Below are 16,586 nucleotides of genomic sequence, written 5' to 3'. Positions count from 1 at the left end.
AAGTTCCACAGATTTCTTTTGCCCATGATTTTTTTTATGCTATAATCAATTCATGGATTAATCTGTGTCCACCAAAATAACACTCTAACAAATGGTGATTTGTTGGGTATTAGGCCAAGAATTGATAAGAATATTTGGAAACAAAACTAGTTTCAATTGTTTCTTTTTTTCATTTCTTTCATTCATATATTGCATTGGGGCATACAACATCAATTTATAGTTGTAAATAATCATTCCAAATGCATAGAGAAGATTTCCAGCTGCATTGACCAGCAACCTTCTTAATTTCCAACCTTTTAGATACATAGAGAAGATTTCTCTTGCCTACTATCTCATTAATTTGAATTGCTTACTAAGTAATTAATCAAGCTTCCCAACTAACTAATTGATTCAACAAATTATTTAACATATTCCTTTCTTAATGTGCTGTTCTCGAACTCCAAGCACCTCTTGAAAATAGTTGAACTTGTTTTTTGGAAGTGCCTTGGTAAAGATGTCTGCAACTTACTTTTCACTCTTGCAAAATTTCAACTCAACTTCACCATCCTCAATTGTATATCGAATAGAATGGTGCTTGATAGCAATATGGCAAGTTCTGCTATGATGAATTGGATTTCTGGCAATGTCAGTTGTTGATTTGTTGTCATAGAACATTATCGTAGCTTCCTTTTGCTTCTCACCAATGTCTTCAAAAATTCTTCTATGCCAAATGACTTGTGCTGTTGCCAAACTTGTGGACACACATTCAACTTTAGTGGATAATTGTGCCATACTTTGTTGCCTCTTTAATGCCCAAGAAAATACTCTAGAACCAAACGAAAAGAAATAGTGTAAGGTGCTCTTCATATCATCAAGGCATCCACTCCAATCACTATCATAATAACCATACAAATTTAAAGTATCGCATTTGTTAAATTTGATGCTGTAGTTGAGTGTGCTTTTGATGTATCTTAACACATTTCTGGCTGCTCCGAAATGTAATTGACTAGGGTTGTGAATAAACCTTGACAATAAACTTGAAGCAAACATGATATCTGGACTTGTAGCTGTGAGATAAAGCAAATTTCCCGCCAAACTTCTATACAAAGCGGAATCTTTTTTTTTCACCATCTTATTTGACAAATTGTTCACTTACAACAAGTGATGTGGGCATAGGTTTACAATCAGCCATGCCAAGCAAAATTTCACAGGAATATTTTCAACATATTTCTTTTGACAAATAAAGGCTCCATCATCATATAGATAAATCTCCATGCCAAGAAAATGATGTAACAATCCCTTATCATTCATTTCATATCTTTTCAGTACGTCTTTCTTAAAATCAGCTATCATCTTTTCATTGTTACAGGTGTAAAGCAAATCATCAACATATAAAACAACAATGAGAATGCTTGAATCATCTTGGGTTTTCACATGCAAGGTTGGCTCACTTTTACTCTTCTTGAATTCTCGCTCCATGAAATAAGAATCAATTTGGCAATACCAAACCCTTGGAACTTGTTTCACTCAATACAATACTTTCTTCAACTTATATACTTTGTCTTCTTGTCCTTCTTTGATAAAGTCTTAAGGTTGTTGAACATACACTTCTTCCTTCAATTCTGCATTCAAAAAGGTAGATTTAATATCAAGTTGGTAGAGATTCCAACCTTTTCGGGTTGCCACAGCAATAAGAACTCTAATTGTGCCAAATCTTGCAACTAGTGCTGCTGTGAATAACCCTTAGCAACAAGTCTTGCCTTCTTCTTTTGGATTGAACCATCCAAATTTAGTTTGACTTTGTAAATCCACTTGATACCAATGATCCCCTTGTCTTGAGATTTTTCAACTAGTTTCCTAGTCTTGTTCTTCTCAATTGCATAAATGTCATTTTCCATTGCCTTTCTCCAATCCTTTTCTGCATATGCTTCTACAGAATTTTCCGGCTCAAAGATGCAAAAATTGCATCTTGCATAGACATCACTCAAACTCCTCATTTTCTTTAGAGTTGAGATTGGAGAACTCGAACTTTAACTTGGAGATGATAGTGGACTCCTTATTGGTTTTGAATCATCACCATTTTCTCGTCATTTGTTGAATTTGCATCTTCTTCATGATGATAAATAGCATGCTTCACAATCTTTTTCTCATTCCAATTCCAAGCAGCATTTTCATCAAATACAACATCTTGACTAATGATGATTTTGTTAGTTTTCAAATTAAACAATCTATAGCCTTTAGACTTGGAGTTATAACCAGCAAAAAAACATTTTCACTTACTTCCTCAATCTTGTACCCTTTTCTTTTGGAATTTGAGCATAGCAAATGCTCTCAAAGACTTTTTGAGTGTTTCACCGATGGTTTCCTTTCACTCCATGTTTCAATTAGTGTTTGATTCCACACGGCCTTTGTAGGATTTCGATTGAGCATATATACAGCTGTATAAATGGATTCAACCCAAAATTCTTTTAGCAAGCTTTTGTCATGTAACATAGATTTGCCATCACCATTACGGCTTGGTTCTTTCTTTCCAAGACTCCATTTTCAACAGTCAACAGTCAGCTGCCTTTTTGAGCCTTCATCTTCACAAAATTCTTGAAATGCAATTGAGGTGTACTTCTATTCACGATCACTTCTCAACTTCTTGATGTAACAGCCACTCTATTTTCAACAACGCTTTTGAACTTCTTAAAAGTTGAAAACACCTCAGATTCTTTTTTTCATGAAATAGACCCAAGTCATTCTTGAAAAATCATCAATGAAAATGATGAAATATTTGTTACCTCCATGAGAAGTTGTCTTCATAGGTCCACAAATATCCGTGTGAACCAGCTCCAAAATCATTTTGCTCACTATGCAACTTCTTTAGGAAATGATTGCCGGTATTGTTTGCCAAATGCACAACCTTCACTAATTTCATGTTTCTCCTCAATTCTTGGTAAGCCATATGCCATCCCTTTTTATTGAAGCACTTTGAGACTATGAAAATTCGAATGGCCAAATCTTTTAGGCCACAATCATGAATCTCCATTGACATATGCTTTTAAGGCTTGATTTTCACTATAATTGAATTTGATTGGAAAACTTCGGTTGGCTAGCATTTGAATTTTCGTCACAAGTTGTCTACCATCCTTTTTGTCATAGATACAGCACTCATAATCATCAAAGTTAAATGCAGATTTATGTTCAAGAAACTATCCAAGACTCAATAATTTTTGGTCTAAATCAGGAATAAATAAAAATCATGAATGAACTTCGTACCTTGTTTGGTTTGGACACCAATTGTACCCAATTCTTGTGCTTGAGTTATGACTCCATTTCCCATCTTCACATCAGTCTTTATAAATTCATCCAAGTCAACAAAAATGGGTTTATCTCTTGTCATATGATTGCTACAGACGATGTCAAGATACGACACATTGTTCTTTACTTCGGTGGCCATGTGACAAGTATAGAATAAGTTTCTTTTTTCTTGCTTGTCTTCAGAAAATTTGCTTGGCGATCCGTATTATATCTGCCATCTTTCTTAATATGGGCAAATCTCTTGCAATAGTATACTTTGACTTGTTTTTGTGCGAACAATCTTTCTCAAGATGATTGATCTTACACAATAGTTGCAAGGCTGTGAATTTTCAGCATTAAGGGCTCTTGAAGGTTGTTTCTTTCTCTTCGTCTTGAATTTCTACATCTTCCTCTTCCATGGCCATATCTATTGCTTCTTTGTGAATTGCAAGATGGCTCTCGTTCATTGGTCTAGGGCTTGAAATTCAATTTTGATTGGAAAGCAAGTTCAATAGATTTTTTAACATGTCTAGCCAACCTTTTCTCGTGACTTTTCAAAGATCCCATCAACTCTTAAACACTCATTGAGGAAATATCTTTCGTCTCCTGAATTATGAACACCATTGGATCAAATTTTGGAGGCAAACTAACAAGAATCTTTTCAACAATTCTGCTATCACTAATTTCTTCACCAAAAATTTTCATTTTATTTAAAATTGTAGTGATTTTTGTGTAGTAATTTTGAATACTTTCATCATCTCTCATCTTGAAATTTTCAAGATCTTTTCTAAGAGTTTGATGAGTAACATTCTTTAGCTTGAGATTCTCTTGAATCTCCTTTTGTAGAATCTTTCATACTTTCTTGGCATGATTGGCTCCCATAATTCTTGAAAAGATATTTGGACTCATACTTTGCTGGAAGAACTTTTGCATCCTTCTTCCTATGCTCCTTGAATACTCTTAATTCTTGATTGGTGAGACCTTCTTCATTTTTTGGTTCTCTGTAGCCATTTTCTACATATTTTCACAACTCTTGTGATCTGAAAATTATTCTCATTTTCACGTACCAATGATCATAGTGCTCACCAGAGAATATGGGAATTGGAAGACCATTACTAGTATGATCGGCCATCTTGTATAATTGAAAATCTCTCAAATTTTTCTGGTTTTGTTGAAACCTTGCTCTAATACTAATTTTGTTGAATATTAGGTCAAGAATTGAGAAGAATATTTGGAGACAAAACTAGTTTCAATTGTTTCTTTCTTTCACTCATATATTGCATTGGAGTGTACAAGGTCAATTTACAGTTGTAAATGATCATTCTAAATATATAGACAAGATTTCTAGTCACACTTACCAATAACCTTCTTAATTTCCAACCTTCTAGATACATAGAGAAGATTTCTCTTGCCAACTATCTCATTATTTTGAATTTCTTACTAAGTAATTAATCAAGCTTCCCAACTAACTAATTGATTCAGCACATTATTCAACTTAATTTGTAGGCATGACAATCACAAAAATAACTGGTTGTCTTGCTCCAAAAACCAACTAAATTTTTTTAAGTGCATAATCATGTTGGGCCACACTCCTTAAGAATTGTCAATCCCAATTATATGAAATAATGGATAGTGTTGTGGTACCGATATCGTTAGGTGAGTTAATATAAAATAATAGCAGTTGAGCTGAACAACCAATTTTCTTTCCCTTTTGTGATAGTTTATAGCTTTTTGCGTCCCTTTATTGGTGAATTAAATAATGCATCCAAAGGTACATGAAACTTTTCCAACTAAATTGATAAAATTGTCTTGTAAAATAGTAAGTTTTAACTACTTAACAAATTTACTTTTTTAATATTAAATCTTACCATTTATGTAATGAATTTTACTATATTTTTTGTCAAATTTACTCACTTTAGCAATAGGTAAGTTTCTGAGATAAATTAGTAAGTTTGTCCAACAAAGTAGCAAATTTCAAAAGTTTCATTTTCATTAGTAAAACTTACTATTTATCCAACAAAACTTACTATTATTTTGATTAAACTTATACACTACAAAAAATTATTTCTTTCGTGACAAATTTTTCATGACAACCAACCTATTCATTACAAAAACAATACTTTTTATGACAACCCGTCAGGCAAATGTCCTTCAGAAGGCAAACATGTTTTTCTATTTTTTTCATTGTCTAGAGTTACTTTCCCCACATCAATTCGTCAGGAAAAGTTTTCATTCTCCCTCCATTTTTTTCCCACCAGTTTTTTCCCCGTTTTGGACCCAAAAAAATTTAGAAGGAAATCAGACTTATGACATGGAAACCGGGAAACAAAGAAACACTTTTCCGTATCTCTTACTTTTGGAACAACAACGACAAAGAAACACTTTCTCCAAATCTGTAACTTGTCTTCATATCTCCAAAAACAAAGAACAACAACGAACTCGAACTTGTCTTCATCTCTTTCAACAAGAGAGACAACACGATGGTCTAAGGTGATGTAAAAATCAAATAATCCTTCAATTTTGTCTTCAATTTTGTCTTGAATCAGTTCCTTTTCTCCAAATCACCCTTCAATTTTGTCCTTAATTGGTTTCATTTTTTATTTTTATAGTGGGTATTTTATTCATCTCTCTCTTTCTCTGTTCGTCAAAACCCAGGAAGATGTTTAAATTCTTGTGCCCGGGGATATAATCAGTAGAAAACTTGTTGATATCATTCTTGCTGATGCTCGCTTGCTCGACAGAGATCCTTTGAAAATTGACCCGGTTGGTATCCTGTTTTGGTTGCTCCTCCTATTTCCAAGTCATCAATTTTTCAGCTCTGCTCAAGGTACTGAAAGTACAATAGTGGAATTGGCAGTCGGCTCTGACTGGTGAGTCAATTCAATTTTTCAGGTCTGACTATGGAATTTGCAATCAGCTCAATTTTTCAGTTTTGTTGCTTCGCTATTTAACAGAAAAGTTACAATTTTTAGCTTACCCTTTTGATGAAAGATCGATATTTCATGAAATGACATTATTTTTTATACAATGCAGTTGTAGATTAAGAATATGTACTTAAATTACAATTAAGTTTCTAAATATTTCCTTGGGTTATATGTCCTGGTGCAAATATTGGTTATTGGATTAGAAGTGTGGTAATGTTGTTTGGATTTCATGGCCAAAAAAAGAGGAAATTTCGACTTGGTTAGTCAAAATGGGTGTACTATTGTCCAGTCTTTTTTATACGTATGTCTACATAGTTTGAACTACATTTGAGTGGCTTTTATATGAGGTAGTTGTATTTTATTTTGGGTGAAGATAATAGATAAATTTCAGGTCAGCATGGAACACTGAAAGAAATTTTAAGACTGGCTATGGGGAAACCAGCAATGTGTTCTCAGTGGTTGCATCCTTGCTACTTACTGCAAGGATAGTCTTCGAACACTACTGACACTTTTTCCTATGCATCACCCATATAGAAAAAAATGAAGATGGCCCAGGATAATTTGGTGGTGGAGAAATCCCAGTGTTGCAATAAAAAATGGAGCATGTTAGTGACTTACCACGGCCTAAATCTCATTGCTTGAATTCAGCTTACTAACAGAGTTGAGATGTGAGAATTATGACAGCGATGCTAGTTGCTACTGTGATTATCTATACTGGATATGCGACTTCAGATTCTGTTGTTCTTACATTTCCAGATTAAAGGTGGAATGGCAGGGTTTACAGGACAAATTTCTGCTGTCATAATTCTTGGCATTATGTTGATGTGTCATAGTTCTTCTAATTTCCCTGTAAATGCTCTTGAAAGTGAGATGGACAGGTAAAGATGTTTAAGCAGCAGTCTCTGGCTTCTTTTATAGTCTAAGCCTATTACAAATTGGAATTTTGTTGGATTTACAAGACATTTGACATACATCTAAGCTGGTTGCTAAAATAACAGTGAAGCCAGTCACACTGTTTCTTAGTTATTTAAATTGAGAAAAAGATGATTCTACCTGGATATTTCTTCATATAGGTGTGTTTTTAGTTAAAAATTATCATTTTTGTTCCATTAGTATCTTTCTCTTACCAGCCCAATTGGAATTTTGTTGGATCTATGATACATATCTGGAATAGATCTAAGCTGTTTGCTAACAGTACAGTGAAGTCAGTCTCGTGATTTCATAATAAAGTAAATTGAAAAAAAATAATGATGATTTGGCCTTGACATCTCTTTGTATAAGTGCATGTTAGTTAAAAGTTATCATTTCTGTTCCATTAATATCTTTTTCTTACCAGGCCACTTTCCATTTGCCAACTTTTGCACGCTGTGAGCTTTAATCTAAACTTTTGCTAGCTGAGAAATGGCAATAGAAACTTCTGTGTTAAATTTCCTTTTTGTTAGATGGGTAGCTATGAAAGAAACTGAGGTACAAGATCTATTTAACTGGCTTGCCCTGGACTTTGAGAAGGCAGGTTTTATTAATGAACTTCTTACGTTGTGACAATGTAATATAGAAACAGTTAATTGAATTTTTACGTGGTGCCGGATAAATAGAAAACTCTTTTGAGTTAAACTTTTCACATGGTGATATTTATCTATCTTGCTCAGATCTAATTGCACAGATTTTTCTTACAACAAAAGGTAATTTGCTGTATAAAGGTTTTCCATGAACTGTTTGAATGGATGCCTTTATTGGTTTGACATGCCTGTAAATGTGAATTGTTTCCAGCTGATTACTTATTCTGTTCTCTTGGCATGTGATACATATTATTCTGCAGGCATCAAAATATCTCATTGGAGATGCTTCTGAAGCTGGTCAGAGTATTTGGGTCAGTAATATATTCTTCTATATCAGCACCTTCATCCGTAGGAGTGGATATTGAGGCAGAGCAAAGGTGTGATTCAATATCTCAAAACATCTCTTATTATCCGTATTATCTGAAGTCTCCTAATTCTGAGACTCTTGTTGGGTTGGTGCAAAAGGTTGGAACGCTGCAATACATGCTTTGTTGAGCTTGAAAAGGTTAAGCGTTGCTTGCCTGTACTTTGCAGGTGATTGTTCTCTCCCTAAATTGCTGTTCTCAATGTACGCACATGATGATTTCTTTGTTGCTTATTTGTTTTGGGGTTTTCCAGAAGAGGTGGTTCAATTGCCAAGTCGGCACACGAGTTAAATCTAGCACTTCAAGAAGTTTAGTTTCATGAGGAAAGTGTGTATTGATTGAGTAGTTTAGTTGCAAATATTGGATTGACACCTAACATGTTTCTCCAAGAAGACTGTGGGACTTGATCGCAGTCGTGCCAAGTGGAGGCTGCTAATTCATTCATTTAACTCAAGGTTGAAAGCTGAGTGAGAAATGGCCTTTTGCTTTCATCTGCTTGAACAGATATTGCGCCCCATCAACTTGACCTGGTGGAGAATGCTTAGGTCTAATTCTTGGCTAACCCAATATCATGAAATGCTAATCTTTAGTTGTAGGCTTATTGGATAAATCATGTATTGCTGTAATGTAGTTAGGTAGTAGCAAATAGATGTAGTTAGGTAGTAGCAAATAGATGTGGAACAATTTATGTTATGATTTGTATTTCGTGGTGTATTATTGGTTACTTGCAGCATAGTAATTATTCTGGTACAAGTTAATGCATTGCTTGTACTCATTATTAGGTGGTCCCTAAGCAATTTGTAGTGATCATCCATGCATCATAATAAAAATACATCTTTTGCATACCATTCTATTATTTCTCTGATTTCAGATTTTTCTTGGTTTTATTGTACAGGTTTGGGGTGAACTTGTGGATTGCTTTTGGCTCATACTGAAGAACTCTTCTATTTTGATATCATCGATCTCTAGTATTTTGTTGACCATGGAATTAAAGTCCATCTTTTGGTTTTAGCATATGTTAGGTATATGGCAGTTATCTAGGGAGAAATAGCAATGTTTATATTGGTTTCAAATCATGGAATGTGATGATATGTAAATGTTTGACATAGTTAACTTTTGTGGTTTGACATATTATGGTTGCCTACTAATGATAATTTGTGAAGTTTTGGTTGATATTTTGCTTGCATACTTTTATATTTTGATTGGATGGAGTGTCTAAATAGATGATATGCGATGGTTTAGTCAGGAGTTTTAATTTTTCTTGAAATTGGGCTTGTTGGCAGGGAGATTTCGTCCATTTGTAAGGGGAAGCTCTGCTAAAATTTTTTTTAAAATAAAATAAAAAATTATTATTCAAAAAAAAGATACGGTCATTGTTGTCACTAAAATTGCTGGGCTTAAAAAGGCTGAATGGTCAAATTAGAAATTAATATATTATAGTGATGCAGCTGTCGTCAGGAAAAATGATATTGCATTGTCATTAAAGTTTCCCCACAAGTTTCAATGTAGGACTTTTCTTGACAATCAAAAATTTAGTGACAAAGTTCAGGGTCTTTCCCGACAAAGGATCGTCAAGAATATGAGGTCTTTCCCTGACGATGAAATCATCACGATTACCTTTCCTAATGATGCGTCACAGAAAATAACACCTTTCTTGACGACAATTCCAATAGTTGTCAGGAAAACCTTTTGCCGACGGCGTATAGGTGACTAATCTTCTCTGACGACATTGGTGTCACGAAAACTTTTCCTGACAAAATACGTATATTTTCCTGACAAATATTGTTGTCACTAGAAATCTTTTTTTTTTGTAGTGTTACTAGTTTAGTTGTATGTAAGTTTTTCAAGTAAAATAGTAAGTTTGTGCAATAAAAAAATAAATTTCAAAAATTACCTTTTTATTAGCCAAATTTACCATTTATCTGACAAAACTTACTAGTGACATCATTAAACTTACTAAACTAGTTGTATGTAAGTTTTTTAAGTAAAATGGTAAGTTTGGACAATAAAATAGTAAGTTTTAGTCATCCATATAAGTTACCTTTTTAATGCACAAACTTTCTGTGACAGTCCCACCTCCCCCTGGGCATACCCTAGGGTTTAGCGGACCGTCTGTCCAACTCTCGCCAGGACTCACTTACTCGCATCAATTAAAATAAGGTGCAACCTGAATAATAAACGAAATAATGGTTCCCAAGTTTGGAACATACAAATACATTCATTTCTATCTCAACCATCCATATAATCCCAAAATACATTAAAAGATTTAAGTTCTCAGCACATTCAACCCTAATCGAGCGACTAGTGCGAGTATAATTACAAAATTCAAAACAACTAGACTATGCTAGTCTGTACACGTCTCACGTCTCGGTCGTATCCCTGTAAGGAAAACAAATGGCGTGGAATAAGCTAGAAACCCAGTGAGGTCCCAAATAGCAAATTGACCATTGTTTATAAGTACAAGTTTCAATGTAGCAAAGTAATGAGCATGAAGAGTTCATAAAAGTGAGCAATAACACTTCAGGTAGCAATCTCAAATGAGCGAGTATAAAGTTTTAAAAGAAACAATAACGCTACAAGTAACAATCATCTCAAAGTATAAGGATACGAATAGCTCTCAGGAGCCAAATTCCCAATGCATCACCAGGAGCTTGATCACGTAATAGTTGACACTCCGTCAATTTTCAAGTAAGTAACCAATCTAGTAGAACACCACTTACACTACTCTCCGTCCACCATTCAAACCCCTTACCGGGCCCAAAATCCTCAGTAAACACTGGTGGTAGTACTTGAGTATACCGATTAGTCGAAGAGATATCACTCCACTCGACATTACTAGCTACCCAGGGTTCATTACCCAATCGACTAAGCCCTTGTTGGCTCGACTCGAGTAACTCGCCACAGGGTTTCTGGAATTCCAGGAAGTGCGCACATCATAAACAAGTATATCAAATCAATTTCAACAATAAACAAGTATATATCAAATAAGGGCAAGTGTGATAAAGTACACTCTTGCCCGATCAAACCAATCATATATCATTTAATCATTTTGATCAAGTATTGGAAACAAGTGTCCAGTTCAATCAGGTATTTGGAAGCACTCACCAAAATGAAGTGCCCCTAGTAATCACGTCAGGGTTATACTCCGGGTTTGGAGTCCAAATCTGCGATAAAACTCTTGTTTAAGAACTTTGAAAAATGGCTAAGGTTCGAAACTTAAACGTTTCGTTCAATAAGAATCAAGTAATTGACATTCGTTTGGAGAATATTCGTGAAACACTCGCTCGCTTTTCAAACTGTAACCTTTTGCAGCGTTTGTACTTGGAAATACTATTTAAGTCGAAAGAATGAGGAAAACGTATTTCTAGTAATCGGTATTTCATTTTCCAAGGGTACAAGTTCGGCCAAATTCTAACTTATAACCCTCGATAAACAAAGTAGCAAATATCCTAGATGGCTCAAGTGGTATTCACCTTCAAACTTTACTCAAGTCGCACGTATACCTACCTAACTCTCGAGCGTAAATTCGGGCAGCACGCCCTTTGTATTTACCCAATTTCCAGCCATTTATGACTTCATTCTTTTCCTCAATCAATCCCAAAGTCATACACAATATAAGCTCATCACAATAGCCGTTCCATAGGCTCAAAATCATTCAAGCACAAGATTTAGCTAGGAAAACGGCCGAAAATAAGTTTTAAGCTAAGAAACCAAAAAGGCAGATTTACCGTTACTTAGCGTATTGGACACAATTGAAGCTACGCTTATTGGATTGAAGTGAAATTTATACTGTTTCGAAGCTAAGACAGAGGGCTATAACTTTGATAAAGACCACTTAGTCCAAATTCCAGTATAACACAGTCAAATTCCCAATTTACAGAACCAGATTCCTACTAACAGGCCAGTTAACCGCACTATGTTCATATGGCCATAACTCAGGTTACCGAAATCCATTTAAGGCGTTCTTAGGGGCGTTGGAAAGCTAAGACCCACTACAACTTCTATGTTTTGGCTAAATGCTAGTTCAGTACGTATCAAGGTGAAAAAATGCGACCATCTTGGTGTACTGTCAAAACTGTCCACTGACTTTACTCCTATGGCAGTCAGGGTATTTTCATCTTTTCACAGGCTACATTACTCTGATTGAGCTGAAATTTTGTAGGCGACCATAAAATATCATTCTATAAAACTTTAATATTTTGTGCTAAACCTAATTCGGCCTCTAACATGGTCAAATAGTGCCGGTCAGAACAGGGGAGGTGCAAAACCGAAAATCTGGAATTTATGCCTACAAGTGCTAATCTTCATAATTCTAGCTTAAAACACTACCTCACCTCCTTATCTACACTTATTCCCATCATAATTCATCTAAACAAGAAGAAATATGGCTGATCAATACAAACCCTAACTCACCAATTCTCCCAAAATCACCACAACTACTTCCATAGCTACCAATTTAACCAAATCATGAGTTATATAACAACTTAAACAAAAGTAAAAGAACCAAAGATAAGGGACAGCCAATATACCTCAAGAACAAGCTTTCAAAGGATATCCTTCACCTCTCTTTGAAATTTTTAGTTCCTTAAACTTCCCAAACTCACAAACTATTGATTAATCGGTTTAGATTTCTTGTTTTCTCACTTAAGTGGATCAAACTCAAGATGGATTGTGGTTTCTTTCTCTTGGCTTTTCTTCCTCTCTCTCTCGGCTGGTGTACTGAAAATGAGGGATAAATTGAGTAGTTTTTAGTGATAAAGATGGTGGAAATTAATTAGTCAACAAACCAATAGATGGCCGCCACTTGTTGCTTTAAGATTAACCTTCACATTTTGTCCTTTTTCCTTGTTTTTTTTGGTCAAATATTTCGGCCAAGCTTAGCTGAAAAATGGGGTGATATTTTGCACTCATATCAATGGTATTGTATGGTAGGAAAGTGGTGGTCAAGTGGTGTGTTCAATCGGTAGTGAACGGTACCCGTCGGTCCGAACCGTTTTTCCTTAAATCGCGTATACTAGGGTTTTAACTTATAATTCACTAACTTATTATTATTACTTCTAATCACACATTATTTCTCATCTAAAACTCACTCTAAATCACCAAATTTAATCCACACTCTGCACCAGATAGTCACACTACGGATAGACGTAAAAACCCTAATTTGTGCTAACTTGAAATCGGAAAAAGAAAACCCTTACTTCTATATTCATTTGCACTTATTGTGGGGTGATTTAGTAGTAAGGCTTTTAAAAAGTAATAAATTCTAAATAAAAGGGAATTTAAGAAAAATATAAGGGATTTTTACAAGTCCTCACCAATTAATTCTATTACCAGAATACACAAAAATCCTAATTTACGCGAACTATAAAACTAAGGGTAAAACTCTTAATTCTCTTATTCATTATAACTATTGAGGGAGTAATTGAGTAGTATGACTATTAGAAAGTAATTTTATTCAAAAATAAAAAAAATTTAAGAAAATATGAACGAATTTTCCAATCATCACACTCTTTCCCCCTTAAAAGAATTTCGTCCTCGAAATTCATCCATGTACTCCTAAATAACTTAGAGTATTTTTTTATTTTTTTATTTTCCTTGCATATCCGTTTCTAACTCCCAAGTCTCACCGTAGCCAAAATTTATCAAATAATAGAAACCACGAATTATACCTTCTACTATTTCCAATGGTTCAGGTGCTGCTTGTTGGTCCAAGGAGTACACTCTAACTGGCACCCCTGGCTTAGTTCCTCCTACATTTGCTTGTTCAAGGTTTAGGTGTGATCTACGGGGACTAGTTACAAGCTGGTGCTCGGCACTACCACACCATAAACATTTTCCTGCCTTTCACCAACATTCATCCTCAGTGTGATTGACCTTCCTACAATACCCACAAGATACTCGAGGGGCTGAGATCTGACCTCCTTGTGAGGCACCTCTTGCTTGCTCCCTTCCACGCGAGGCCCCTCTGGGAGTAATTTCCTTAAGTGTCCCTGAAATTTTCTCACCACCATCTCCTCGACCCACCTTAGAGGGTGGCATATTCAAATCACCTTGTCCCTGTCTTTGACTTCCACTAGGCGCACCTCTCCTTTTTGCATGAAAAACCCTCACTTGTGCCCTAGCAATTTCTATTCTTTGAACCTTCTCCAAAACTTTTGTAAAAGTGTTAATCTGGGCTGCCGCTAAGGCCACCTGTATCTCCATATTGAGCTCCTGAACAAACCTCCTTATCCTCCTTTGTTCCATAGCTATCAATTCGGGAGCAAATTTGGATAACTTCAGATACACTTAAAGTTCCCTGTCAGAGCTTAATAAAATCGTCCTCTTTCTTTTCCTGGACGATAGGTGGGAGGTATTTCTCATTAAACTCTCGCACAAAGTTCACCCAAGTCCATGCAATCCCCTCTCTTTCCCATTTAACCCTAATTACATTCCACCAGACTCTGGCCGGACTCTCAAACTGAAAAACGGCAAATTGCACTTGCCTATCCTCTGCATAGTTTAATGCGGCAAAGATATTGATCATGGTCTCTAACCAACTCTCTGCTTCCTCAGGGTTCGGTCCTCCTAGGAACTTAGGAGGAGAGAACTTTTGGAATCGCTTTAGGGCCCTATCTTGCCCCATATCGAGATCCCTAGGTTGATTCACAGGGGCTTGACCCTGTTGCTCCACCAATCGAGCAAGAATATTAGTCATCTGTTGAATCACAGTTGCCACCTGATCCCCTCCTTCCATCCGGGGTCCAGGTTGCGGCTCGACCGTTGCACCTCCCTCATCTCTCGGTTCTCGCACCGGTTCTTGGGCTTGCCTACCCCCACGGCCATGACCAGGACCACGTCCTCGAGTAGTTCCCTGATCCTGACTTCTTCTACCTTTCATGCTTCGCGACTAATCAACTATAGCAATATAGCCAACTAATCAATGATAGATTATAGCCACTAAGTAACTATATAAATATAAACAGAATAAAATAAGGCTCAAATAAACCTTTCCAAATCATAAAACAGGGGTAATGCAACACATTTAATCAAAACAAGTCACATCAAAGCAAATCACATAACCTATAGGACATTAACCCTTGGTATTGCTCAGGCACTATACTTAATCAAAACTTGACGAAGTACAACCAAGTACGTACGCTTGACTAATCAGGGTCCCCAATCTCACCAATATCTTCAATATATCCCAAGTCCAGACTATTCGCATCCCCCTTGCCTTGGCTTTCGCCATCCAAACTTATCCTCATATTACTCGGGACACCGATTTATCATAAAGGTATCACTCTTTGGTACTCGGGTACAGGAATTCAAAAATATGATAATTCACCACTCGAGTTAGCTAGGCTCAAGAGGAAATCAACCACTTTTGAGATTCTTACCCAACATACATATCTAAGGTCCCCAACAATAGACATTGATTTCACATTTAACAAACCAATCCCCACAGTCCGAGAACCCTCTCCCGGCACGAGTTCGAAAGGAGCTCTGATACCATCTGTGACGGCCCCACCTCCCCCTAGGCGTACCCTAGAGTTTAGCGAACCGCCTGCCCAACTCTTGCCAGGACTCAGTCACTCGCATCAATTAAAATAAGGTGCAACCTCAATAATAAACGAAATAACGGTTCCCAAGTTTGGAACATACAAATACATTCATTTCTATCTCAACCATCCATACAATCCCAAAATACATTAAAAGATTTAAGTTGTCAGCACATTCAACCCTAATCGAGCGACTAGTGCGAGTATAATTACAAAATTCAAAACAACTAAACTACGCTAGTCTGTACACGTCTCACGCCTCGCTCGTACCCCTGTTAGGAAAACAACTGGCGTGGAATGAGCTAGAAGCCCAGTGAGGTTCCAAATAGCAAATTGACCATTGTTTATAAGTACAAGTTTCAATGTAGCAAAGTAATGAGCATGAAGAGTTCATAAAAGTGAACAATAACACTTCAGGTAGCAATCTCAAATGAGCGAGTGTAAAGTTTTAAAAGAAACAATAACACTACAAGTAACAATCATCTCAAACTATAAGGATACGAATGGCTCTCAGGAGCCAAATTTCCAATGCATCACCAGGAGTTTGATCACGTAATAGTTGACACTCCGTCAACTTTCAAGTAAGTAACCAATCCAGTAGAACACCACTTACACTACTCTCTGTCCAAGGAGCAATTTACATCAACTTTAACAACTCACCATGAGCTTGAATTCCTCTATAAATAGAGGCCTTGGAGAACATTTTCACAACTTTGGAAGGCTAGAAAAACTCACCAAAAATGTAGCTTTTACTAGAGTTTTCTTAGTTCATTAGTTAGAGTAGTATAGTATAGGTAGTGTAGTTTATCCTTCTTGTATTGATAGCTAGATTTGGATGAAGATTGAGGAGCAAAGATGGAGAGGTTGATCTCATGTGACAAGCATGATATCTCTTCTACTACTTTCTCTCTTGTATTAGATTTCATGTTTAGCTAT

General features: G+C 36.0%; 1 protein-coding gene across 1 annotated transcript; it reads left to right on the top strand.

Annotated features, from left to right (window-relative positions):
- Positions 1 to 7,048: 7,048 nt before the first annotated feature.
- LOC113742824 (katanin p80 WD40 repeat-containing subunit B1 homolog KTN80.4-like) lies at positions 7,049 to 8,727 on the top strand. Its single transcript, XM_072071987.1, has 4 exons — positions 7,049 to 7,063; positions 8,005 to 8,121; positions 8,210 to 8,278; positions 8,363 to 8,727. Exons 1-4 carry the CDS (start codon positions 7,056 to 7,058, stop codon positions 8,421 to 8,423), a joined length of 255 nt encoding a protein of 84 aa, XP_071928088.1. The 5' UTR covers positions 7,049 to 7,055; the 3' UTR covers positions 8,424 to 8,727.
- Positions 8,728 to 16,586: the final 7,859 nt, after the last annotated feature.

The sequence above is a fragment of the Coffea arabica genome, chromosome 1e (assembly GCF_036785885.1).
Source record: "Coffea arabica cultivar ET-39 chromosome 1e, Coffea Arabica ET-39 HiFi, whole genome shotgun sequence".
NCBI lineage: Eukaryota > Viridiplantae > Streptophyta > Magnoliopsida > Gentianales > Rubiaceae > Coffea > Coffea arabica.
Note: the sequence above shows the minus strand (reverse complement) of the source record. Positions and strands in the feature narration are given on the sequence as shown.

What these genes read in the sequence shown, in the direction of transcription:
- LOC113742824 (XM_072071987.1), top strand. An exon ending in GATATTGAGGCAGAGCAAAG is followed by an intron (nt 8,122 to 8,209) that starts GTGTGATTCAAT and finishes TTGGTGCAAAAG; the next exon opens with GTTGGAACGCTGCAATACAT. An exon ending in TGCTTGCCTGTACTTTGCAG is followed by an intron (nt 8,279 to 8,362) that starts GTGATTGTTCTC and finishes GGGGTTTTCCAG; the next exon opens with AAGAGGTGGTTCAATTGCCA.